Source organism: Xenopus tropicalis, chromosome 6 (genome assembly GCF_000004195.4).
Source record: "Xenopus tropicalis strain Nigerian chromosome 6, UCB_Xtro_10.0, whole genome shotgun sequence".
Taxonomy (NCBI): Eukaryota; Metazoa; Chordata; class Amphibia; order Anura; family Pipidae; genus Xenopus; species Xenopus tropicalis.
In genome coordinates this window covers 78,335,189-78,359,426 of record NC_030682.2, presented here as the reverse complement: position 1 = coordinate 78,359,426, position 24,238 = coordinate 78,335,189, and the positions used below count along the sequence as shown (strand labels likewise).

At 44.0% G+C, this 24,238-nt stretch overlaps 2 protein-coding genes across 5 annotated transcripts in view; one reads left to right on the top strand and one right to left on the bottom strand.

Moving 5' to 3' along the window:
• The window catches only part of lpcat1 (lysophosphatidylcholine acyltransferase 1), a 111,139-nt gene extending 87,408 nt beyond the window's left edge, over window positions 1-23,731 (bottom strand). The window contains exon 1 of one of the 2 annotated variants that reach the window (XM_004915336.4): window positions 23,325-23,731. The gene's annotated coding sequence lies outside the window, so the exon portion shown is untranslated. Of the gene's footprint in view, window positions 1-22; window positions 534-23,324 lie in introns of those variants that run through there. The other variant, XM_002933119.4, reaches the window with a different exon arrangement.
• On the top strand, window positions 526-5,215 carry LOC101734168. 3 transcript variants are annotated; one of them, XM_031904408.1, is made up of 3 exons: window positions 526-1,203; window positions 3,486-3,635; window positions 4,484-5,215. In XM_031904408.1, exons 1-3 carry the CDS (start codon window positions 546-548, stop codon window positions 5,089-5,091), a joined length of 1,416 nt encoding a protein of 471 aa, XP_031760268.1. In that variant the 5' UTR covers window positions 526-545; the 3' UTR covers window positions 5,092-5,215. The 3 variants fall into 3 exon arrangements, 2 of the variants coding, with proteins under 2 accessions (XP_031760268.1, XP_004915390.1); XR_004223253.1 differs by having other exon boundaries at window positions 526-3,635; XM_004915333.4 differs by lacking the exon at window positions 4,484-5,215 and having other exon boundaries at window positions 3,486-4,475.
• Window positions 23,732-24,238: the final 507 nt, after the last annotated feature.

Below are 24,238 nucleotides of genomic sequence, written 5' to 3'. Positions count from 1 at the left end.
AAAGAAAGCAGCTTTTACTCACCCCTCCCCTTCTGCTTGCCAGTTTTCTCTGCAGGGGTCACACAGCAGGCACGGAGCTGCATCTCTTCCCTCCACAACTGCACCCCCTCTCCTGCCTCCTACAAGGGAACCGCCGGCCATCGCTATGAGCGAGGACCTCATAGAGCAAGTGCGGGCCAAGGTAACTGCCGAAGGAGCCGACTGGCTGCGCCAGCTGCTCGGCTCTTTTGGCACACAGGAGCAAGAGAGTCAAGCGGCGGGCAGCGCCAGTAGACGCCCGGCCCGCCGCTCCCGCCCTCCCTCTCGCCTGAGCCCCAGTCCCCCCCGCGCCGTCCTCCTCCGCCGCCTCCCGGGCCCCAACTGCCGCAGCTGCGAGGCGGCGCGCGGAGGCCAGGACTGGGGCCCAGGCGAGGGCTCGCATCGCCACTGCCACCAATGTCCCCAAGGTCCTAAAGCCCCCTGCCAGCACCTATAAGGCAGGGAGGGCTGCACACAGGCCCCCATCACCAGTTTCTGCCCCAGATAGCCCCACCAGTGCAGCAGGGATGGCCCCCCACCCCATGGTGCCCCCCCACCCAGCACCCCTGGCTTGCTGCACCAACTCCCAGGTCAGCACTGGGCCTGCATATGGCATGGGGGATAGCGACATGCCCACACTAGATTTTGAGGAGGGGGAGCTCCCACATGAGGAGCCGGGGGAGACATTCTCCATCACAGGCAGCCTGTCCCCGGATCACTTCTTTTCCACACAGCCACCCCCTTCCCCCCCCCCTCTTTCCCCACCCGAATCTGCCAGCTACGAGCCTTCCACCCACCATGCAAACCATGAATCCTCGGCCCGGAGGCACTCCATTTGCCCCCGGCAAGTTTGGGGTGCACAGGCATCAAGGGCTACCCAGGGTACGGAGGCACGGCAGCGCCACCGTGCTGCTGGTGCCGCCATCGGGGTGCCAGACAGCCTCCAACCGTCCACCACCCAAATCAGGAGCACAGGCGTTCGGAGGGCAGCCTCCACACGATCTACCTCACCAGGGGTACCCTGCCTGTACAGCAGTCCTACACCCACTGGCACTACCTACCACCACAGCAGACCCAGGCTACGCGACACATCTGGGCATCGCCCGAGATTTCAGCCGGTAGCGGTACCTGCAACCTCCCCTCCAGTCGATCACGACATACCCACGCAGGACCGGAGTCCAACAGGTGAGCTTTCATGCATCAGGGCATGGGGCCAACAGGCCCATGGTAGCACAGAAATCTTGGCAGCCTTGCATGCCATTATGGATAAGATAGGCCCCTCCAATTCAGGTACAAACATTTCCCCTCCTTGTCCACTGAAGGATACTTACTTCTGTGGCATATCCCCCCTGGGCTGCCATCTGTCCGGGGAAATTAGAGAAAAAATTTGGCGAAACGAATACATAGACATTTGGTCCCTCATCTCGCTAGAGCAGCCTACAGTGGACAAGGAAAGGAGGTTTGACAGGGCGGATGACAAGAAGCCAAAGGTTGCCAAGACATTTGGCAACTGGCTTCAGGCATTTTCTGTCCTCGCATGCGTCATAGGCCAAAAATACCCGTCCAAATGTTCCGAGCTTTTTGTCTATTTAGATTCCATTTACGGCGCCTACAGGACGCACGGGGGCGCCTCATGGTGGCGCTACGATGAGGAATTTAGGCGCAGGATGGCTCTAAAGCCGGAATTGGGATGGGATATGAAAGCCACCGATGCATGGCTCAGAATCATGATGACCCCTAAGCCGCCCTTTCAGTACGGTGCCGCTGCGCCCTCCAACACCGGGTCCCAGGGCACAGCGGCCACAAGACGCCCCGGAGTCTGCTGGCTCTTTAACGAAGGGCACTGCAGATTTTTCGGTACGTGTAAATTCAAGCACGAATGTAACTTTTGCGGCGGGGCCCATTCGGCCCTGCGATGCTTCAAAAAAACCAGGGTACCACCAAAAGCTACAACAAGCGTTCGCGGCGAAGACGCCGGTGAACGTACAAAGGATGTCACCATGGCTAGACCTATACCACAGGAAGGGGGAAGCCGCATTAATTAGGGATGGTTTTACATACGGCTTCTTTATCCCCTTCACACCAAATTCCCAACCAACTTTTGCAGACAACCTAAAATCGGTACCAGACAACAAGGAAGTAGTGGCAACCAAACTGAGGAACGAAGTGGCACTGGGCCGCATGGCCGGCCCTTTCGCTTCCTTGCCTTTCCCAAACCTACGAGTTTCCCCCTTGGGTGTCGTTCCAAAGAAAGAGCCGGGAAAATTCAGGCTCATCCACCACCTATCTCACCCAAGGGGAAAATCAGTGAATGATGGGATTAGCAAGGAAGCCGCAGCAGTCTCATATGTGTCCTTTGATCGGGCGGTATCCCTGGTACGCCAGGCAGGGAGGGGAGCGTTGTTAGCGAAGTCGGACATCGAGTCCGCCTTCCGCCTGCTCCCGGTCCACAGCGACTGCTACCACCTATTGGGCTGCCAGTTCGAAGGCCAGTTCTATTTTGACATGTGCCTTCCCATGGGCTGCTCAATATCGTGTCGCTACTTCGAATGTTTTAGCACTTTTCTCGAATGGGTAGTCAGACACGAAACCGGAATTAACTCCGTCATTCATTACTTGGATGATTTCCTGTTCGTAGGCCCCCAAGCCACAAACGTGTGCCAGCTACTGCTGAGCACATTCCAATTTTTTATGTCAAAATTTGGAGTTCCCCTGTCGAAAGAAAAAACGGAGGGACCAACCACCGTTTTGTCTTTTCTGGGCATCGAAGTTGATACGACAGCCCTAGTTTTCCGCCTCCCGGAAGACAAGCTGCAAAGACTAAAAGGTACAGTAGCCGAAATGCTAGCAGCTAAGAAGGCGACGCTGCGCAACATGCAGTCATTACTGGGCCTGTTGGTCTTTGCTTGCCGCATAATGCCAATAGCACGGGTTTTCTCGCGCAGGCTATCCCTAGCCACGCGAGGCATTAAGCAACCCCATCATTTCATTAGGATCACCAAACAATTGAGGGAAGACCTGAGGGTCTGGCAAACATTCTTAGAGCACTACAATGGGCACACCTGCCTCATGGACACTGAAGTGTCCAATGAGGAGCTGAGCTTGTTCACGGACGCGGCCGGCTCCACTGGGTTCGGAGCCATTCTCGCCCAGAGCTGGTGCGCAGAGCAATGGCCCGACAGCTGGGCCTCGGTTGGGCTATGCAAAAACTGACCCTGCTGGAGCTGTTCCCCATAGTGGTGGCGGTTCAGATATGGGGACAGAGAATATCAGGGAAAAAGATATGTTTTTGGACAGACAACATGAGCGTGGTATTTGCAATAAACAGATTAACTTCCTCTTCCCTACCAGTGCTTGCCCTGCTGAGACATTTAGTCTTGCGCTGCCTTGATTTTAACATATGGTTCCGGGCACGACATGTGCCGGGGCGCGCTAATACTGCCGCTGATGCCCTGTCTCGTTTTCAGTGGCGGACCTTCAGGGAGCTGGTGCCAGCAGCGGAACAGGAGGGGACAGAATGCCCAGTATTCCTATGGCGCTTGGTGGAGGACAACTGCTGAGCATGGTCAGGTCCTCGGTAACCCCAGCTACGTGGCAAGCATACGGTAACGCATGGAGTGAGTGGCTACCATTCGCCAGGGGCACGAACGGCGAAGATAACCGCCAGCTATGCGATAGCACAATTGCATACCTCTTAGAGCTGCGAGCCAGGGGCGCATCAGCCGTGTCCGCGCAAAGGCGCCTTACAGGCCTGGCTTTTGCCTTTAAGCTGTTAGGTTGGCAGGATGTCACTAAACACTTCGTAATTAGGCAAGCCCTCAAGGGCTGGAAGCGAGAAGGCAAAGAAAAAAGGGACACGCGCAGGCCAGTGGACTTCCACCTGCTACAGCGCTTGCTAGCCCCTCTGCAGGTCATATGCAGGTCCCAGTATGAGACCGCGCTATTCCAAGCAGCCTTCAGCCTGGCCTTTTTCGGGGCCCTTCGCATTAGTGAGCTCGTCCCCCCGAGCGCCAAAAAACCAGGCGGCCTAAGACACGGGGACATGATCATAAACCAAAATTTTGTACGCTTCCGCATAGGCAGGTCAAAAACTGACGTCCTGGGCAGGGGCTGCTGGGTAACCATTGCCGCTATCCGCGGACGCAGCTGCCCAGTAAGATTAGTGACTGCTTTTGCGTCACTACGGCGCGCTGGCACAAACTTCCTGGTCCATGAGGATGGCTCCCCCCTCACCCGCTACCAATTTAGCCGGCTTTTCAACAGATGCCTAGAGCGCCTGGGCTTAAATAAAAAAGAGTTTGGCACGCATTCCTTTAGGATCGGCGCTGCGACCGAAGCTTGCTTACAGGGCCTTAGCGAATCAGCTGTAAAAACCGTGGGGAGGTGGAAGTCCAACTGTTTCGCTTCATATGTCCGTCCCAACCTTATAGTTAACTAGTTCTCTAACCACCCCCCCCCCCCCCAGGTTCCACTACGCCAGTAGTTCTGCTGGTTGGGCACTCCTACCTCCGTCGGGCGGAGAGACGAGCGGCAATTCGTCCGGGCGGCAGGAACCTCGGTTTCCATGGGGTTGACATGGTATGGAAGGGAATTAGCGGCCTGCGGTGGTTACAAGTTTTACCAGAAGTGTTCTCCTTCAGTAGAATTTACAACGGCCCGATAGTATTAGTCGTGCATGCGGGTGGCAATGACCTCGGCACGGTCAAGGTAGCAGAACTCATAACCCTAATTAAGTCTGATCTAGAACGCTGCGCCTCGCTGTTCACCAAGGTTGTTATCGTATGGTCCGAAATTGTCCCTAGGCTGGTCTGGAGGGGGGCTAGGAAGTTTGCTGCGATTGATCAGGCACGCAAGCTCCTGAATGCGAGGATCTCCCGTTTTGTCAGAAGTAAAGGGTGGGTAGCATGGCGGCACTGCCACCTGGAGGGTGATACGTACAGATTTTTGACCCAGGACGGTGTACACCTTAACGACATAGGGCATGATATTTTCCTGTCCGGTTTACAGGATGGCATTGAGCGGGCACTAGGGCTTTTAGTGGGTGGGGGTCGGAGTTCAAGTAGGGATACATGAACTCCTCCTGGCGGGGGACAGTCCTTGGCCATTTATTTTCTGGTGGTGTTTTGAGGGTTTTTCACATGCCCACTGCTTTGCAGTGGCCGGCATTCGTTTGAAACAGTTAAATAAAAAAAAAAAATGTTGTTGCGATGTTTGGAAAAGTTGTATTACATGGCAAGGACTGTTTTGTTCTATGTTATGAAATAAAGCTGTGGCCGAACTCCACCCACATAAAGAAAAGCCCTGGTGTCATAGTGTTTTTTCTTGGTTGGGCATTGTAGGCAAAAGGGGTCAATTCTGGTGGGGAGGGAATAAGTCTCCGCAGTCTTGGCTGCACCCTTGCCTCATGGCAGGAGCAGCCCTGCATGCTGTGTTAGTTCCTTTATTTTTGTGATGCTCTGTGTTCAGAACAAATTATTCTGACATATTTTCCAATAACCATAAAGAGTGTTCAATTTTTCCATTAAAGGGTGGTTCATCTTTCAGTTAACTTTTAGCATGTTATTTATCAGTTGGTCTTCATTATTTATTTTTTTTTGAATTATTTGCCTTCTTCTTCTAAGTCTTTGCAACTTTCAAATGGGGGGTCACTGACCCCCAGCATCCAAAAATCTATTGCTGTTTGAGGGTACAGTTTTTATTGTTATTGTTACTCATTATAACTTATTTTACTATTCAGGTCCTCTCCTATTTATGTATCAGTCTCTCATTCAGACAAGGTAAGTTGCACCCTAACAACCAGAAAACTGCTGAAACTCCAAACTGGAAAACTGCTGAGCAGAAATTAAAATAATTAAAAAAGTACAAATAATAAAAGATGAAGACCATACTAAAAGTTAACTCAAAGGTGAGCAACCCCTTTAATTCAATTTTTAAAGCATATGCAGGTATAGGATCCCATATCCAGAAACCTGTTATCCAGTAAGTTCTGAATAACGGAAAGGCCATCTCCCATAGACTCCATTATAAGCAAAAAATAATGTAATAATAAAACAGTACATTGTACTTAATCCTTTCTAAAGTATAATTAATCCTTATTGAAGGCAAAACAAGCCTATTGGGTTTATTCAATATTTAAATGATATTTAGCAGACTGAAGTTATAGAGATCCAAATTATGAAAAGATTCCTTATCCGGAAAACCCCAGGTCCCGAGCATTCTGGATAACAGATCCCATACCTGTATATAATTTGTGCTATTTGATAAGCTAGGCATGCACAGCCCGACATTTCCTGCAAACTCTTCAGATCTACTAAGCAGCATTGGCCTTTGTACAGGGCCAAAAAGATGGGCATAAATGCCATCATCTCCTAATGGTTTACTTAGGACCATGTTTCAACTGAATTTTTAGCTTGGTAGCCAAGAGAACAGATCAACCATATTTCGCACATAATATGGATTACCATATTGGGCAAAGTTTTTTTGGTCACTTTTTTGGCACCTCTTTTTTATAAAAGTTTAGCTTTGGATACTATTTTTCCACCCATACTTTTAATAAAAAAAATATTACGCCTTCAATCAAATATTGGGTGTGTTTCTGCTATTTTGTTTGAAATAACACTGTAAACTTTTCAGAATGTCAGAATGCAAAAAAATAGAGGCTATAGCATCACTACTTCAGCCATATATTCCAGTTTGCGTTGTTATGATGCCTCCCCCAAGTGTGTTGGTGGTTCAGCAGAGTTTTATGAACGTCTCTCACCTATTTGCCTTTCAGGTGGTAGGGAGCTGTTCTGTTACTAGTAACACTAAAGGCATACTTGACGGAAACCAATGTTCTCTCTAATTCCTTTTCGGCTATGTGCACCACAAAATTATTTTGTGCAAACATTTTAAACTTGCATGCTTATTTAATAAAAACAGTGTGCTCAGGTCAAAATGGATACAAAATTCATCAGCACAATTATTTGTGTGCACCACAATTTGTTGTGTGTGCTGGCCTCAAAGTTTGTGTGCACACACAAGCGCACAGCTTAGAAGGAGCACTGACAGAAACCTGTGGGGGTATTCTTAAGGCTGGATTATGTGTCCACATAAGGTGGGGTGTAAATTGTTTAGTTTGATCCATGGTAGGAGCAAATACAGAAAACTTGAGAAAAAAACTACAGAAAAGTGATCTACAAATACCAAAGCATGGTGGTACCCTGAGTAAATCCCCTGAACTAAATCACTAACTTATATGGTTCTCCAGTTTGCTAAAAAGAGTCAGCTTTATCCAGCTTGGGTTTACATATGGTACAATAGAGTGACTAACACCCAATTTCTACAAAGAGATGAATAAAAAATAGCAGGTTTATTGTTACCAATGTTACCATTACACACAGGAACTTTCATCTGAGAAACCAGAACAGTGCACAGACAAACATTTAAATGCAGAATTTGGCGCCAAGCACAGTTGCTAGGCAACCTCCCGCATACCTGCAGCATAACATGATGCTGCCCTGCTGCTGACAATCCTAGACCATAGTGCACTGGACTAATCTCACCTAAGTGACTAGATAGCCAGTTTTTTTATAGTTTTTTTCCCTGGGCTGGTGCTTCTGTTTGAAGAATACTGTATAGGCGCATGGAAAAACTGTCTAATTTCTGTACTATTTTTTGGCATCCCTAATGAAATACACTTTCATTGTCCTTTAGGTCATACTAGAATATAATTAAACTGCAAATTTCATTTTAATAGAGTGGCATGTTTTCAGCTACATAGGGCTCATTATCAAATATAGCATATACATTTTTACAAAATTATTTAATTAACATCCCAGAGCCAATACTATATATGTTTAGTTTGTTGCTCAGGTCACAGTACCACAGTACAGTGTGATTTAAAAGCAAAACTGTCTATATGCTTTTTCTCTGGTACTTGTGACAGCAATACATTTCTTTCGAGGTTGTTAACAGCAGCCCTAGCCTGTGCAAAAAGTTTGGGGCCGTAACCTCTTGCCAAAAACCGGAGTGCAGAGACATGTGACTGCCACGGTGTATACAGCATTGCCTGTTTTTATCATTTCTGGGACATGTAGATGCCCCCTTCGTCACCCCTGGACTTGTGTATTTTGAGTGGACACAGGCGCATCGAGGCCCTTAACTTACCACCAGGCCTGCTGCTCTATGCATCTAATGCCTGAATTTTTATCCAGTGCAAGGTGTAAAGCGCAGGTAGACCCCAATCATTTTACTAAAAGTTGTTGTACTATTTGTTGATGCAACTACACAGTAAATGGGGAGGCAATAATCTGTGTGTGTTGTCGTTACCCAAGTTCAAGCTTTTAATTGCAGATCCTGAGCGGGACTGCAGAGGGGTTAATTTTGAGAATGGTCTTATGAGGACCAAGGGACAATTGCTTTAACTAATTAAAGAACAGTGTGGCTTAAGTTCGAACTGAGATTCATAATAGGCCTTTGCTTACAAGGTCACACAGGCCGAAATAACCCCCAACAGGCCAATAAAAACTGTCTATGGCAGCCCCTCTGGCATTTGTTACAATTTACATCACTGTGGCTAGGGGCGGATTATATATTTTGAAATGAAGTCGTAATTGTACAACTTACAGTATATCATTTATACAACTTAACATAACCATAAATCATAAATAGTTACAACTTCAAAAGTTATGGAAAATGCAATACTTCAGTCTGGTTCATTATGATTTAAGATAGTCAAAGAATATTTGGTTTCAGTAGAGGTCACCCCAACAAAAATTGTAAAAAACACACTGCATTCATTCTGTATTTTGAAATATTGGTGCCGCCACTCATAGTCCTCATAGTTCCTTTTATATACCTGTCAGTCATTTATATACTTGAATACATTTTATTTTTCATTGTCTGTGAAATAATATCAATAAAAGTTTCTGATGTTGCAAAAAATTCCAAAACCATTTTGTGTTTATTTAAAGGAAAAGTAACACCAAAAATGAAAGTATAAAAGTAATTACAATATAATAAAGGCTGGTAACTTACAGATAAAAGATAAAATCCCATTATATTCTACATGGTTTATGTGTTATCTGCTATGTAACCTGTGCCTTTTGGCTGCCCCCATGCTACACAGCAGCTTATTTATATAAAATATAGTAGTGTTATTATAGCAAACACACCAGTTTTACCAGTGCAGGGCACTGTATTCAAGAATCTTATCCCTTATTAAACCTTCAAAAAGCTTTCCAACTACTGATGTCAGACTACAGGCCTATAGTTTTCAGGCTGAGAACGGCATCCTTTTTTTTTTATGTGGAACCACATTAGCAATTCTCCAGTCTCTCAGCACCATGCCACACCTTAATGAATCCTGAAAAAGTAAGTGAAGAGGTTTGGCAATCCCAGAGCTCATTCAATGAGCTTTGATGAATACCATCCAGTCCTAGACCTTTGTTTACCTTTAAATGTCCAAGTCTCTTTAATTTCTTTCCGAGTGACCCATTCATTAGTAGTTATATTACTAGAATTGGGTCTATTAAAAGGGAAGCCTTGATTAGCTGGCTCCTCAGTTGTATAAAAAGATGAAAAATAAAAGTTCAATATTTCTGCTTTTTCCCTGTTCTTATCAACCAACTGCCCCCCCCCCCCGTGATAATAAGGGTCCACCCCTTCTTGTTTCATTTTTTTACTATTTATACATTTTAAAAATAATTTTGGATTTGTTTTACTCCTAGCTGCAATACTCCTTTCTGTCTCTATTTTAGCTTGTCTGATAACTTTTTTGCATGCTTTATTTGCTTCCTTGTACCTGATGAACATTTCTGCTGTTCAAGCTAATTTGAATGCTTTAAAAGCACGTTTTTTACTGTTCCTTTAAGGATGCCATGACTTCATATAGAACACCCTAACCAGTTTCTCTAAAAACAGTTTGAGGGTCACACCTGCAATATTGATATGTTTGCCACTGCTGCTAGAATTATTAATAATCTAGCTTCCTTGTAGTTTTGGTTGATTCCAGAATAGTCTACAGAAAGGGCAGTTCCATAAATATTGCATTAAATCTGCAGTCACCTGTCCACATCTAGAGCAGTTGCTGTTTGCCCATCAGTTGGCCAGAATTTTTTTAAGTTTTATGGAAGTTCTATGGAGAACAAGGAATACCATGGCTATTAATACGCTTTCAAAAGTCCCTCCATGTTCAGTTCTGGTATGTTAGTTGTCCACTGTCTTGGTCTTCATGTCATCTATATTATGCTGTAAGAATCTATAATGAATATAATTTTGCTTCCTTATCCACTGTTCTTGTTTGATAGAAAGTTATTGATGGTGTTATTCCAACTTGGGCTTGTATTCCAATTTGGGCTTGTGGAAAAGTGAATATGTTACTGACCAGAGGTGGGTATCTGACCTGCAGTTCCACCCCACTTTAGTGGTTTGTTGCCCCTTGCATTAGTTAGCACAAAGTAAAGACTCCCTTCCCATCTCAATCCCTGTGTGTTAACCCTATAGCTTGGTCTATCTTCTAATTGATATTTCCTCTATTACTAAGTCCTGTTACCTAGGTAGTGTGTTACTACTTCCTGTTTCACTTTAATTTAGTGATTTAGGAATCACACAGGGACCCTGTGAATGAGGTTTAGACCAGGACCAGGAACGTGAGTTAAGGTGGCCATACATGTTGAGATCTTCTCCCGATTTGATTGCTGTGTGGTGTTTGTAAATAAACTTTGCCTGTTTGCAGTTAAGAGATGTAATTGTACAACACCAGTCCCTTCCTCCTCCATTTAGGTAAGGTAGAGCTGAGAAAGGGAGCCTAATGTCATATTTCTGCTAAACTAAGCTAAAATGTACTTTTAGGGCCAATATCAGGTTACAGCTGTACACTGTTTGTTCACTGTGAAAGTCTGGATTATTCAGCAAGGGTTGGTAGAGGGAGTGGCAGCTATTCCGGTTGTAACATTTTCTAAGTAACTTTCATGTTGAAAGAAACTGCTATATGTTTCAAATTCAACAGGTCCCTTTCCTGTACCATATACATCACACCTATCGAATTGTTTTTTGGAGAAGAGCTCTCGGCCTGGGTATAACTGCATATAATTCAAAGGCAATTCTTGCCTGTAAATCTGAAGAAGTGAGAATAAAAAGCTTATATGTAATAAGCATGTGAGTTCTTATTGGTTGCTATGGATTACTGCTCCTGGGCAAACTTAGTGCTTTTTATTACATAAGGGGGTAAAAGTTAACTTAAAGTGAACCTCCCCTTTAAGAAGGTCGGACTGGGTCTATTCTGTACAGCAACTAATCCATCTGCTTATGTATAAATCGAGTAGCTCAATCGTCCCTTAGACATTTCCCTTTAAACAGGGCAAGGACCCAAGATCTTCACAATAATTTTTAATCTACATTATTGCAGCAACTGCTGATTCTCCACCTCTCTTGATAATATTGTAGGCTTTCTCTCCCAGGCAACAACATCCTGATTCTTGTTACTTTGTTTCTTTTCATCCAGGGACACCTGAGCCTAGTCACGTGTGATGTGTGTGTGTGAATGAGAGAGTGTGTTCTGGTTTCAGTGTAGATGAGAATGGCTGCGTGTGCATTTGAGTATGTGAGAGATAACTAAATCTGCCTGTGTTTGTGCAAGAAATTATTATTAACATGTATTTCTAAAATACCAACATATTCCACAGAATTGTACAGTAAATAGGTGAATACCTTAAACATACAAGGAAAAATACGAAAACAATCAGTAATAAATACAACAGGTATGTTGGTATGTTTCTGCGCCCTTTGACCATTACCTGAGCTAATATACAGTCCTGTCTATCCCTTGTATGTTCCATTTGCACTGGTTAAATTTCCAAAGTGTGTAAGTTCCTGTTTTTTTCATCGTTCTACACAACTGAGGTGCCAGCTAATCAAGGTTTCTATTTTAATAAAACAATTCTAGTACAGGTATGGGACCAGTTATCCAGAATGCTTGGGTCCTGGGGTTTTCCGGATAAGGGGTCTTTTCGTAATTCCGATCTCCTACCTTTAGTATAAAACCCAATTGGATTGTTTTGGCTCCAATAAGGATTAATTATATCTTAGTTGGGATCAACTACAAGGTACCATTTTATTATTACAGAGAAAAAGGAAATAATTTTTAAAACTGTGAATTATTTGGATTCTGGATAATGGGTTTCTAGATAAGGAGTCCGATACCTGTAATATAACTACTGATGCATGGGTCATTCAGTAAGAAATTCAAAAGAGACTTGAAAATGTAAAGGTAAATAAAGGTCCAGGACCGGATGGTATTCATCCCAGGGTAGTAAAGAAGCTTAGCTCTGTGATTGCTAAAATTATTCATTTAATTTTTCAGGATTCATTGAATGGTGCATGGTGCCGAGGAACAGGGCAGTAAAATGGAAAATGAGGTTGAATGTTGAAAAGTGCAAATGTATGCACTTTGGAAGCAATAATATAAATCCAAGTTAAACACTATACAGTTTTGGGGGAAACTGAGAAGGATCTGGGAACTTTTGTAGATAACAAGTTGTCTAATTCCAGGCAGTGTCATTCACTGGCTACTAAAGCAAATAAAGAGATGTCTTGCATAAAAAAGGAAATTGACTCAAGGGATAAAAACATAATTTTGCCTCTGTATAGGTGTCTGGTAAGGACTCATCTTGAGTTTTGGGCTCCAGACCAAGAAGGATATTAATGAGCTGGAGAGAATGCAGAGATGTGCAACTAAACTGGTAAAGGGGATGGAAAACTAGAACTATGAGGTTATTGATGTAAATATATATGGTTTATGTATATGAGTGTATAGATAGGTCAGTATAGGTTTGTTAGTGCTGGTTTCACTTGAAAAAGGTTGAACTTGATGAACTTTTTTAACCCTATGTAACTATGTTAGCAGAAAGTTTAGGTGTCCCAAAAGGGCATCAGTGAAGCCCTGAGCTGGTAGAGGTTTTTGCCTGGTTCACTGGAGAGTTAGGACCCACAGACTGCCACCTAAACGTCCCCATACACGGGCCGATTCTAGCTGCCGATATCTGTCCCTTAGACCGATCTCGCCAAGCGAGCGAATCTTCACGTGTATGGGGACCTTAACACTCCCAACAGACTGTTTGTGTGTGTATGTCTAACATGTTTGTTTCCCCCCTTCCTCAATAGCTGCATACAATAGAACATGTAAAGCCATGATCCAGGGAGTAAAACTGACTGCTGTTTATAATCAGAAAGGAATGCAGTGCAGTGTGTATAGGGGTGGGTGCGTGTGTAAAACATGGGTGTGTTTTTGTAGAAATGGTAGGTGATTGTGTGGGGTAATGGAGGGTGGGTGTGTCAGAGCAGGGTGCGTGTGTTGGGGAGGGTGCTTGAGTAGTCAGAAAGGATGACTGTGTAGAGCAGGGGTAGGGAACCTATGGCTCGGGAGCCAGATGTGGCTCTTTTGATGGCTGCATCTGGCTCTGCCAAATCTTTAAAACCGGGGGGCGTGGCCTGAGCTCGGCGGATAGAAGACGTGTTCAAAGCCTTAGAACACGTCTTCTATCAGCCGAGCGCAGGCCACACCCTCCTCCGCATCCGGCATCCTTGGGACCCACCCTACCTTGCCCCTGCGCTAGGCAGATAGAAGACGTCTTCTATCCGCCGAGCACAGGCCACGCCCTCCTCTGCATCGCATCCGGCATCCTTGGGACCCACCCTACCTTGCCCCTCAGCATCCGTGGCCAAACATATTGTATGGCTCTCATGGAATTACATTTTAAAATATGTGGTGTTTATGGCTCTCTCAGCCAAAAAGGTTCCCAACCCCTGGTGTAGAGTGTGCTTGGGTGGGTGGCAGGTGTGTGTTTGGGGGGTGGGTGCATGCGTAGGAGAGTGGAGGTGTGTTGGGGGCAGGTGTGTGCAAAGGGTATGTGTGTATGGAGGGTTACTGGGTGGGTTCCTGTGTAGATGGTTAGTGGGGGGTGCTTGTGTAGGGGGTTAGTAGGGGGTGCATGTGTAGAAGGGTTGCGTGTGTGTATAGAAGGGTTAGGTTAGAGTGTGTGTAGGGGGTGGAGGGTATGTGTGTTGGGAGGTTGAGGGTGCATGTGAAGGAGGGACATATAGAGCATATAAAGCCATGATCCAGTGTGCAAAACCAAGTGAAATATGCAGATTGAGTACTGGCTTTTTTTCATGTTGCTTTGGATCATTGGAAGGAACTCTCCTGGTTAGGAAGAGCAGCCAACAATCAGGAGGTCCTGAGATTGAACCGCAACAGAGCCTAACATACTGTTTGCTAGGCATATGCCCTGCATATGGACCACAGGTGTCTGACCACTCTTGCATCAAGACCACAGGAGTGATTTGGGGGATCATAAGGAAGGTTGGGGCAAGCTATGGAAAATAGAAGAGAAACACAAAAGATGTAAGCAAAATCAAATAAATAAAAGCTAGGGAAATTAACCAGAGATGTAATACTTATACAATTCAGCAGGAACAGGCACCAAGGTTTGTTTATAGCCTGTGTATAAAGAAAGTATAACTGTCTGCCAGCATAGCAATACCCCTGTACTAAGCACAGCTCTGTAAGAAATTGCCATTTGACAGCCCACTGCAACCGAATATGTCGGATTTGTCTGCTCCCCTGCCTGTTTGTATGATATCACCTTTTAAAGAATAAGTAAACCTTTTTTTTCTATTAATAAAATTACTTTAAACAGCTTCCCAGAATTGCCTACCTTTGTCCCTCTGTTGTTTCTGACCTGGTTCCTTAGTTACAAGCTGATCGATTCCTCTCCTTCCTTGTTCAGAGTGAAGCTCCACCCCCACTTCCTGTTCAGGTCTCTCATTACATCGACTACCTGTAGTCGAAGTGGAGAGCCTTCTGCGCATGCCTGGAGGCAGCAGGAGACAATCTGTGCATTAGCAGAGTTTTTTTTCTTGATGAGAGACCTGAACAGGAAGTGGGGGCGGAGCTCCACTCTGAACAAGGAATCATGCGTTAGTATTATTTCTATGCGATAATTATCTCAATGCGTTAAAAATAACGCTTTGCGATAATACGTTTTTTTGCGCATGCGATATGAGTGTTAACACATGCAAAATGACTTTGATGAATCAATACTTAATTATCGCACACTTTTTAATGCAAAAAACGATAAGCGTTAACGGGCTTTAGTGAATTGGCCCCATAGTGTGTTCTTAGAACAAGAGGCAAAACATTTTTATTATATATAAATGTAACTGATTATGTATCAGAGCAAAAATGGCCACCAGGTGAAAGCTGCTATTTGCTTTAGGAAAATGTGATGGTGCTAGCAAGTGGAGAGGATATATGCAGTACAAATAATGCCATTTGGGTGGGGGAGATATGCCCAACTGATATACATTGTAGGCAAATGTAGGCTTTACATGTCCTTTAAGATCATATAGTTGAATGAGGCTTTCTGCACCTTTTATCACTTTGTAATAATAAAGATACAGAATTTTAGTCAGAATAAACTTATTGTTGTAAAAGTTGTATCTAAAGCATAGACTGAATCACCAATTTAGAGTGAAAAACAAGACAGAAATGCAACCTCCACCCCTACATAATGTTCCCCAAAATATTAATGACTTACTAATAACTGTAATAGGCCAAATGTATTAATGAGCAAAAACAAAGCATAAATAATCACAAACGCAGATTGCAGTTACACACATAGGGGCACATTCATGAAAACACGAGTTTGAATCCCGAATGGGATAAATTTGGATTGGATACCAAAATTTCTGAAGATCGCAAATATCACGAATATGCATACCGAACAATTGTAAACAGCGGGATAACCTTTCCGTCTTTAGCGCGCAAAAAAAGTTGCACGGGTGCCGAAAAAGTAGCACAATTGGCGAAAAATTTGGTGAAAATACGCTCGGAGCGTTTTAATTACCACTCTGAGCGTTCATGTCTTAGTAAATCTGCCCCCTAGAGTAATAAACTATATATCACTTGCTCTTAGATCATCTAGAAACAAAGGCATTCAATAAAGCGGGTAAAGATAGGGCCAAAAGATCACAAGCTATGTTGTTATTGCGTATAAGAGAATCAATACCTAATATGCTATGATGAAATGAGTGGAGGGCATTCCAATTAATAGATAAACCTGAGTAAGCAATAGCAGCTGTATCAGTTTTACAAATAATGGAATATTGATGCAATCAATAGCTATGTGTCAGTCTTGTTAAAATAGTGGTTATAATTTTCCCACTCCGGTTGTTTTGAAAAATGTGAATCACATGTTAACTGATTCTATAATTTTCCCACTAGCACACAATCCTGAAAGCTACCTGGGAGTAGCAGCCAGCATTCACTCTTTTAACATCTACATAAAGAACTCAAACAGATACAGGACTTGGTATAGAAAAGGCTGTGGCTGTTTAATAATAATAATACATTTTTTTAACAACATTAATTCATTTATCAACTTTATAAATGATTAGCATTAACCAATGACAGCTTAAAGGAACAGTTCAGTGTAAAAATTATATTGGGTAAAATGGATAGACTGTGCAAAATAAAAAATTATTCTAATATAGTTAATTAGGCAAAAATGTATTCTATAAAGGCTGAAGTGAGCAGATGTCTAATATAACAGGCAGAACGCTACTTCCTGCTTTCGGCTCTCTAACCCCTTTATTAGTCAGTGACTAACAAAATATCCAGAACATTACTTCCTCCTTTACGGCTCTCTGTTAGCAGTCAGTAACCAATCAGTGGCTTTAGTGGGGGGGGGGGGGTCAAATGGGACATAACTGTTCAGTTAGTTTGTGAGCACGCAGGTCAGATTCAAATGCAAACTAACTGAACAGTTATGTCCCATATGCCCCCCTAAAGTCACTGATTGGTTACTGACTTCTAACAGCATAGAGAGCTGTAAAGGAGGAAGTAATGTTTTGGCTATTTTGTTAGACATCTGTTCACTCCAGCCTTTATAGATTACATTTTTGTCTAACTATGTTAGAAATATTTTTTATTTTGTGCAGTTTTTTTACCCAGTTTAATTTTTACACTGAACTGTTGCTTTAAAGTATGAACCATCCCTGCTCAATTTATACCCAGCAGGCTGCCCTCTTTAAAGAAAAGAGCAGAAGCTTAAGTATATAGCCTAACAATAGCCTAGAGCAGTGCTGTCCAACTTCTGCGGTGCCGAGGGCCGGAATTTCTCGCGCATACATGGTGGAGGGCCGCTAATGGAAGCCACTCCCCCTTTTAAACCACACCCACTTCAATCCACATGACTTCAATCCACATGACTTCTCCTCCCCTGTGGATAGCACAGCAACCCCCAGTACATAATTACACACCTTAGGGGCCATTTATTGGCTATTTCCAACTGCTAACAAACTCCCAGAACAAACCCCTGCCAGGTTCACCTCCCACAGGCAGCATAGGGTAGAAAGAGTATGGCACACACAGGCAGCACTCTGCCTGCCCTACACTACCTGTGTGTGCCATACTCTGCCTGCCCCATGATGCCTGTGTCTGCCATATGCTGCCTGTGTGTGCCATACTCTGCCTGCCCTATGATGCCGGTGTCTGCCACATGCTGCCTGTGTGTGCCATAATCTGCCTGCCCTATGATGCTTGTGTCTGCCATATGCTGCCTGTGTGTGCCATACTCTGCTCTACCCTGCCTGTGTACCATACTCTGCCCTACCCTGCCTATGTGTGCCATACTCTGCCCTACCCTGCCTGTGTGTGCCATACTCTGCCCTACCCTGCCTGTGTGCCATACTCTGCCCTACCCTGCCTGTGTGTTCAATACCCTCCCTGTCCTATGCTGCCTGTTTGTGCCATACCCTCCCTGCCTTATGCTGCCTATGTGCCATACTCTGCCTGCCCTATGCTGCCTATGTGCCATACCCTCCCTGCCCTTTGCTGCCTATGTGCCATACTCTGCCTACCCTATGCTGCCTACACACAGGCCTGAGGTGTGAACAGGAGAACAATATGGGTGATTACAGCCTGAGCCTGAGGTGTGAACACTGCAGGGAGTAAAAAATGCATAGATTAAAAGGTGTGAACAGTACAGGGGATTACATGTTTAAACAATACAGAGGGATTACAGCCTGACTCTGAGGTGAGAACCATGCAGGGGGGCAGTTAATCACAGTACTGATATCATTAAAAGCTTATACAAGGGTAAACCATCAAAGCAGCCAGACAGGTGGGGGGCCACACAGAGGGGGGCCGCCAGTTGGACAGCACTGGCCTAGAGCATCCCTTCAAAATAAAATGAGACAGCCACAATAATATATATATATTTTTTAATAATAAAAGAAAACAAGACAGGGTGTGGCAGCCATCCTGCCAGGTTCCACTGAAGTCCAGCGCTGCTTTGATGGCTTACTCTTGTGTAAGATTTAAATGGTATCAGTACTGTGATTAACTGCACCCCCCCTGCATGGTTCACACCTCAGATTCAGGCTGTAAACCCTTTGTATTGTTTAAAAATGTAATCCCCCTTTTAATCTCTGCATTGTTCACCCCTTGCAGTGTTCACACCCCTGGCTCAGACTGTAAGAACCCACATAGTCCCCTGTTCACACCTCAGACTGTAGGAGCAGTAGAAACCCACAAATAATCCCTGCACACTACAAAAAGAACATATACTGAGGTGGTACTGCAATTAAAAAGTTTTTTAATATATAGTTATTTTGCAGACCGTAGGAGCAGTGCCAGCATTGTGTCACTGTATGCTGCCTGTGTGTGCCATACACCCAGGCAGCATAGGGCAAGCAGAGTATGGCACACACAGGCAGGGTAGGGCAGGCAGAGTATGGCACACACAGGCAGGGTAGGACAGGCAGAGTATGGCACACACATGCAGCATAGGGCAGGCAGAGTATGGCACACACAGGCAGCATAGGGCAGGCAGAGTATGGCACACACAGGCAGCATAGGGCAGACAGAGTATGGCACACACAGGCATGGTAGGGAGACAGAGTATGGCACACACAGGCAGGGTAGGACAGGCATAGTATGGCACACACAGGCAGGGTAGGCAGGCAGAGTATGGCACACACATGCAGCATAGGGCAGGCAGAGTATGGCACACACAGGCAGCATAGGGCAGGCAGAGTATGGCACACACAGGCAGCATAGGGCAAACAGAGTATGACACACACAGGCAGGGTAGGGCAGACAAAGTATGGCACACACAGGCATGGCAAGGAGACAGAGTATGCCACACACAGGCAGGGTAGGGCAGGCATAGTATGGCACACACAGGCACACAGGCAGGGTAGGGCAGGCAGAGTATGGTACACACAGGCCAAGTATGGCACAAACCAGCCAAGTATGGCACAAACCAGCCAAGAATGGCACACACTGTCAAAGTATGGCACACGCAGACAGGGTAGGGAAGGCAGAGTATGGCACACACAGGCAGGGTAGGGAAGGCAGGTTTTTGCTGTACTACAACCATTAATGTGGGTATGGTCATGTGATAACATGGGTGTGGTTTCAAAAAGGGAGTGGTCAAAACTGGCTTCCATTATCGGCCCTACACCACGTAGGCTGGAAAAATTCCGGCCCTCGGTACCACAGAAGTTGGACAGCACTGACTTATGGGAAGCATGCAACTGGGGAGGTTGTTATAGGAATTTACTACATGGGGACAACTATAGATAGGCTAAACGCACTTGTGTGCCACTGACACTCTCCTATGCCTGAAGGTTCATGGGAGCAGTAGCCAGCAATCACTGCTTTAAGATATAAATATTGAATAAATATAACTACATGCCTTGAAAAGCCATGGCTGTTTATTAATATTAATAATTGTATTTCTAAAATGTATTAACCAGACATTAATTCATTAATCATCTTGGTAATTGATTAACATTAAACAATGACAGCTTGAAGTATTAACCAGCCCCAGCTTAATTTACACTCAGCTGGCTGTCCTTTATAAAGAAAAGGCTGCAAGCTCAAGCATAAGGCAATAGCCTAGAGCACCCCCCTACACCAAGATCTTTCAAAACTTTGAATTGGCCTTGGCCACAACTTAAGCTTTTTAAAAAGAAAACTTTGCAATATACAGTGCATAAGTTTAAAAAATATGCAGTCTTTAATGATTTTCAAAAATAAAATAGTTTAGAACAGTTCCCTAAACCTGGCTCCCTGTTCACCTGTTAATCTGGCTGACTACTTTGAGACTCAATGAAAATGTCCTTAGCCTGCATCCTCCAATCCTGCATTTCCCTGCACATGTGATGTCAATAAGGAAAGGAACAGTGCAATGCATTGTGGGTTATGTAGTTCCTGCATGCTGTCTGTAAGCTGTTGAGAAGTTGTTGCAATTGGTAACATCAATGTTTTAGTCCTTCCTCCGCTGCCAAGATTTCAAATGATGCAAAAAGAGATGGACAGTCTTACAGCTGGAGTTCAGCATATAAAAATAGTATTTATTCATACCTTTTGAATGAACAGATTACAGTGATAGGTATATTAGGGGTTTCTGTGTTGTGTGTGGCTCTTTAGCAAACTTTGGTTCAGAAGCTGGAGTTCCTCCATAAAATATCTGATCCTGTGTCAGATAAATGAATCCTATCAACACTATATAGCCACTCTCCACCAAGTTCCAGTTTATGATTCCTGTACACCATTATAAAAAAAAATTGGAAATAGCAAAATAACATTTTTGTGGCATCTTTTAAGAGAACATAAGGTAGCTTTTTGAATCCATGTTAACCTTGGTATAACCTCTGATAAGACAACAACTGTATTTGCAGGCCCAGATTTGTGGCGAGACACTGATCTATTTCATGTTTGCAAATACCCAGCGCCCCAACAGTAAATTCGGCGCTGGGTATTTGGAGACATGAAATAGATTAGTGCGAGATTGCTTTTCTGTACCAAGTCAATAGTTTTTCCTTCTCCTATACCATTGCCTAATAAACTAATGATGACCAATCATCCATGTCAGTGGAGGGGACACTAGAAAAGAGAGGAAAACATTTCCAACTAAACAAGTTGGAATCTCTGGGAGCTCCACCTTCCTAATCTCTTAATGAAATTATCACTTATCCCCATAATTGATGCTTGTGTAGCCACACCGATGCTGAATGAATGCAACTTAAATTTATCAGGTGAGAGGTCTTCTGGAATTTTTTTTAAAAAAAGAGACATTATGGACCTGCTATGCTGGGCCTGATCTGGATTTATAGTTCTTGTAAGCCTTGATCAGACATAGCAGTTGGTCACTTCTGTTACAGCCATAGAACAACACCTTTTCTAAACTTGTCAGTCTTTGTTTTGCTTAACATTAACTTAAATTTATTGTTCACTAACCTGACATTGTCAACTGACAACCTAGTTTCGTTTTACTTGGTTGTATCAGCCAAAGACTCCTGCAATCACGTTAAAACTCTGGCAATGCTAGGTCCCACAAATGATCTGGGAAAGATGTCCCTGTCTTGTCCAAGTTGGTGCCAAGTCTTATAAATTTGCTGAACTGAAAACGATACAATGCAGTGGCCAGATTATTGCTATTAACAGGTTTATACTTAGCCTTTATCAAAATATTAAATCATAAAGTATGAAAAACCGCTTGTTTCAAAAGCCTTAATACTGGTGGAGAATCTGATGACAAATTATCAACAATCTGAACTACTCCCATATTGTGGCAAAGCCATACATTTTTCATATTAGCTGTCTGGGGACCCTAGACTTTTAAAACTACCAATAATGGAAAAAATTCCAATAAAACTAAGTATTTGGTTAGGCCCAAATCAACCCACTTAACTGGCCATAAGAATGCAAGCCAGTGGATGTAAAAAACTGCCCCAAAACATGGACACAGCAACATCAATGTATAACTTCAATTATGTGTTTAAAAAAAGCAGTTATGCCAATAAGAACTTCCATTAAATTGGTCTAGGAATTGCTTCCAAGTCAATAAGTCCTCCCTAACCTCTGCTGGTATTTGCACATGCCAGTTTGGAAATAATAAATATGAGTCTCCTATCAAATACACAACCTATGGGGTTGAATCTTGTATCACAGTTTAAATGTCTGTGCATGGTTCAATTAAACTTTTTTAGCAACTATGGCAGTGGATAATAGGTTTTTATGCTTGACAACTTTTTCCATTGGTAGTCTAAATTCTCTTTTATCGATTTCATCAATTTTGGTACCAAAAAACTGAAAAACTGTGGTTGGCGGGAGAGTCTTGTCAGCTGCTAGAGGGATACAAAATTTCTAGGCAAACCAAGCAAAACTGTTTAATAAAATGCAACAAGTATTGTACCTAAGGGTCTGACAGATAAAAATTCATCTAGATAATGCATAATGCCTATGGAACCAGTGTCCCACTAGACTACCTATTATAAGAATTAAACAAATGCTTCAAAATATAAACATGATAAAGAGCAAACCATCAGGAGGCATCAATCATAATAGAACTGTCCATCAATATAAAAGCCTAAAAGCTTGGGACAGTCAGGGTAAATTGGTAGATGGAAGGCAGACTGAATATCACTTTTTTGCCAAGAGCGTTTTTTGCCTTGACCGTATTCCTGTATTAGAGCAATAGCCTCATCAAAGGATGCACAAAATACAGAAGCTAATCCTGGACTAATTGCATCACTGACCAATGCTTCCACTAGGAAGGATAGGAGATGAAGTAAACTATAACTCCCAGGCTCCTTTTTGGGAACCCAGCCCAATGGAGAAACCCTGAAATCCACAAATTCATCATAGAGGCCCTGCATTTTATCTTAATCTAACTCTTTTGCAATTTTTCCCTGACTAGATTTGGAATGGCTTTTTATTAATTTAAGATTTTGTGAGAAGGGAATTGGAAATATTCAGTCTGCAGAAGGGATTCAGAAACCAGATTCTCTTCTCTAGTAGCTGCACCATCTGGCACTTTGGATATACAGTAGATCTAGATAAGCTTGCATTTCTACAAGCTTCACCGGGGTTTTCAACTCATCAACTCTCCCTGCCTCCTTTGCTGATGTTGATGTCGACCTTTGAATAGACATTTTTTGGTGAAAGTTGTCATTATACTGTACATGAACCATGCTATACCTCCATATGCTTTGTAAGCTTTCAGTAGAACTTAAGAATCTGATTTTTTTTCTTGTTGATTAAAAAATTTATAAAAGAAGGCTTAAAAAATAATGTCAAAATAATCTCTTTTAGTTATTTTATCCTTTGTGGGCTGTGAAACATAGAGGGGTTGCATCACACAGCATAGAATCCTTAAAGGGGACACACATTTCTTATCGGGCCCTGCACCTACCCATGCAAGGGGTAAGCAGTAGCAGTAAGGACAGTAATAATGTCATTATTTAATAATTACCAATCACTTGGATGGATTCCAGTTCCTGTGCTGTTGTCTCTAGGCTCCTACATAGTAACATAGTAACATTCACAAGTGCCGCCCCTCTTGGCTTTGGTCCCAAAAGCCATTTCCGATTTTCTCAACTTTTGCTTCTTGCCTGTGTGTGCTGTCTTTCGTGCTGATATGATGTGATGTCTGATCTGCTTGGCTCCATCTTTCCTGTAACTGAGTGCTGGGGTGCAGCGAGTGCCACAGCTGCTGGCGATAATGCTGCTTCCTTGCATGGTCATGACACTTCCTTTTTCCCTTGTAGAGAGCACTATGCTGGCTGCAGCAGGAGGGAGCATCTGGCACAGGTCACCATGTTGTCCAAGAATTAGAGTCTCTCTCATTTATGCTCATGCATGTGTAGCCCTCTTTTGCTACTGCATGAGATCTAGCACGCATTCACTTGCGTGTGGCGCTACAGGAGCCCTGAGCCTCCGCTATATGGAAGGGCAAGTACACTGATAATGGCGTGCCTCCACCCAGGGTCAGGACAGGTTGGACTGCGGTACCCCTCCCTGGGAAACTTCTCTGATCCACAACACACAAACACAGGAAAGGTTGATGGATTTATTGGCAGGACGCTATACCTTTAAATTAGCAGAGATAGATACAGCCTGCCAGCCAGGGGCAACCTCACTCACATAACATACAGTAGGTAGTACTTTCTGAACTGCTGAGGGGAATCCCCCACTTATGTGGCAAGTGCTTCAGAGTCTTAGAACTCCCTTTGGCTTTCCGTGCCCTGAGAAGAGCACGCTTTGTTCTTCAGAGCCCTGTACAGGACCCCCTTTCCTTCCGCACCCTAAGAGAGCGCGCTTTCTGCCACTGGGGAGGATTCCCAATTACTTTATTATACAGAGCACTGTGTGAGCTACCAACACCTT